The sequence below is a fragment of the Hibiscus syriacus genome, unplaced genomic scaffold, assembly GCF_006381635.1.
Source record: "Hibiscus syriacus cultivar Baekdansim isolate YM2019G1 unplaced genomic scaffold, ASM638163v2 tig00111640_pilon, whole genome shotgun sequence".
Taxonomy (NCBI): Eukaryota; Viridiplantae; Streptophyta; class Magnoliopsida; order Malvales; family Malvaceae; genus Hibiscus; species Hibiscus syriacus.
Window position 1 is genome coordinate 1,314,516 of NW_024063142.1, and position 2,378 is coordinate 1,316,893.

Genomic DNA, 2,378 nt, shown 5'->3' on the forward strand with positions numbered 1-2,378 from the left:
ACAAATAGAAATTTAGGTAAAAGAAAACAAAGGTGATAGTTTATATATTAAACATGTAGTTTACCCAATACCAAAATTTGATATGTTTACGTGGGTAATGTAGCTGGAAAAAAATGTTACATCGAAACAACTCGTCACCTCGAGGTGACGAGTTTCGAGTTTCACAAGAAATATTAAAATATTAGGTTTGGAATAAATAAATAATATTTCATGAAACTCGTTCGTCATGTATTGTAGAAAATTTCTTAAATCTCAAAATAATTTTTGAGATGCCCTATTAGGCCGAATAATTATTTTGGGTGCCCTATTGGGCCAAAAACCATCTTATGATGCTTATGGGTCAAGCTCATTGATTTATCTTCATTGCACGTTTGGGTCAAAAGTCGTTTGCGGCCTTTACGTAAAGAGCGAAGCAGTAAGGATCCAATTTCCATTGCACAATGCAGCTACGAACGCGATCGTCAATCATTCATAGAGTAATATTATAATATAACCATGATGTGCTTGGAAATTATATAACCATGGATATGAAAGAGTTTCAAGATTTCAACAGTGAGATGGAATTACTCGATCACCCTTACTTTGGGCCAACTTTTACATGGAGTAACAAACATAAGAAATTTTTTCTGGCAAGAAAGCTTGATAGAGTCCTGATTAATTCTGGCTGGGCTACTGCTTTTAATGATTCCTTTGTGGAATTTCTTGCCCCAGGAGTTTCTGACCATTGTATGGCCATTACCTGGCTTTCTAAAACTGCTCCTGCAAATAGGCCTAAACCATTTAAGTTCTTCAACTGCTGGACTACACATCATGGATTCTTGGAAGTGGTTCGGCAATCTTGGATTCAAAATGTTTCAGGAGACCCTATGAGAATTTTGTTCTCCAAATTAAAACGGCTCAAAGAATGTCTTAGCATTTTAATAAGGATAACTTTAGCAGCATCTCAGATCGGGTAAAAGCTAAAAGAATTGAGTTAGAGCAACAACAAAATTCTCTCCCTAAAAGGAGAAGATTCTTTTGAAAAGGAACTTGCTATTCAAGATGACTTGAAGCTATTGGAAGAGGTGGAAAGTTTATTCCTTAAGCAAAAGGCTAAAATCTAGTGGATAAAGAATGGGGACAAAAGTACTACATTTTTTCACTCCATGGTGGCCTTGAAAAACAAGAGGGATACCATTAGAGTTATTATGGAAGAAAGATAAAAATAGGCTTGATTCCTTTGACTCTATGGCTAAAGAAGTGATTAACTTCTATTCGAATCTTATTGGAACTGTCGACCCCTCGGTTAAAGCTATTGATCCAAGCTTCACCAAAACTATTCTTAATTTCAACTTGTCCTACGAAGCTTCTTCTTCCCTTGTTAAAGAGATTATTGTAGAAGAAATTAAAGATGCCATCTTCGACCAAGAAAATGAAAAAGCACCCGGTCCGGACAGTTATTCCCCTATTTTCTTCAAGAAAGCTTGGAATATTGTCGGTAAGGATGTTATTGTTGCGGTTAATCACTTCTTTTCGAATGTAGCTTTAATTCCAGCTTTTAATTCTACTGTTGTTGCTCTAGCTCCTAAAATTCCAAATCCAAGTTCTGTTAAAGACTTTGAGCCCATTTCATGTTGTTCAGTTATTTACAAATCCATTTCTAAAATTCTTGTTAAAAGATTGACTGAGGTTCTTCCCGATATCATTTCCTTAAACCAGACAGCTTTCATCAGAGGCAGAAACATTGTGGATAATACTCTGCTTGCCTAAGAGAGATGGTTAAAGGTTATAGTAGGAACTCCATATCACCAAGGTGCATTCTGAAAATTGATCTTCATAAAGCATTTGACTCCATTCATTGGGATTTTATTTCAGCTATTCTTAAAGCTTTAAATCTTCCTCAAAAATTCATCGATTGGACTGAAGCATGTTTTACTCAAGCAAGATATTCCATATCTTTCAATGGCACTTTGATTGGTTATTTTAATGGAGCTCGTGGTCTTAGGCAGGGAGATTATCTTTACCCTTATCTCTTTGTCCTTGCTATTAATGTCTTATCCAGTTTACTCAACTTGGCTGCTAGTAAGGGTTTATTTGGTTATCATCCTAAATGTAAGAAGATAGGGCTCACTCACTTATCATTTGCAGACGACCTCTTGATTTTCTGCAAAGGTAATTATGATTCTGTTGCTGGCGTTCTCAGTGTCTTGGACCATTTCAAAGATATCTCGGGCCTCAAGATCAATTCTTCTAAATGTGAGATATTTCATGCTATAATTTCATCACGTTCAATTGACGACATCAAACAGATAACTAGCTTCAAAATTGGTTGACTTCCTGTCAGATATCTCGGAATTCCTCTGGTCACCCGCAAGTTGAATGAGAAATATTGCGAAACT

General features: G+C 36.0%; 1 protein-coding gene across 1 annotated transcript; it reads left to right on the forward strand.

The window, feature by feature from the left end:
* Positions 1–1,227: 1,227 nt before the first annotated feature.
* On the forward strand, positions 1,228–1,749 carry LOC120166553. The gene has a single exon (XM_039175798.1). The coding sequence runs from the start codon at positions 1,228–1,230 to the stop codon at positions 1,747–1,749; it is 522 nt and encodes a 173-aa protein (XP_039031729.1).
* The last annotated feature ends 629 nt before the right edge of the window (positions 1,750–2,378 follow it).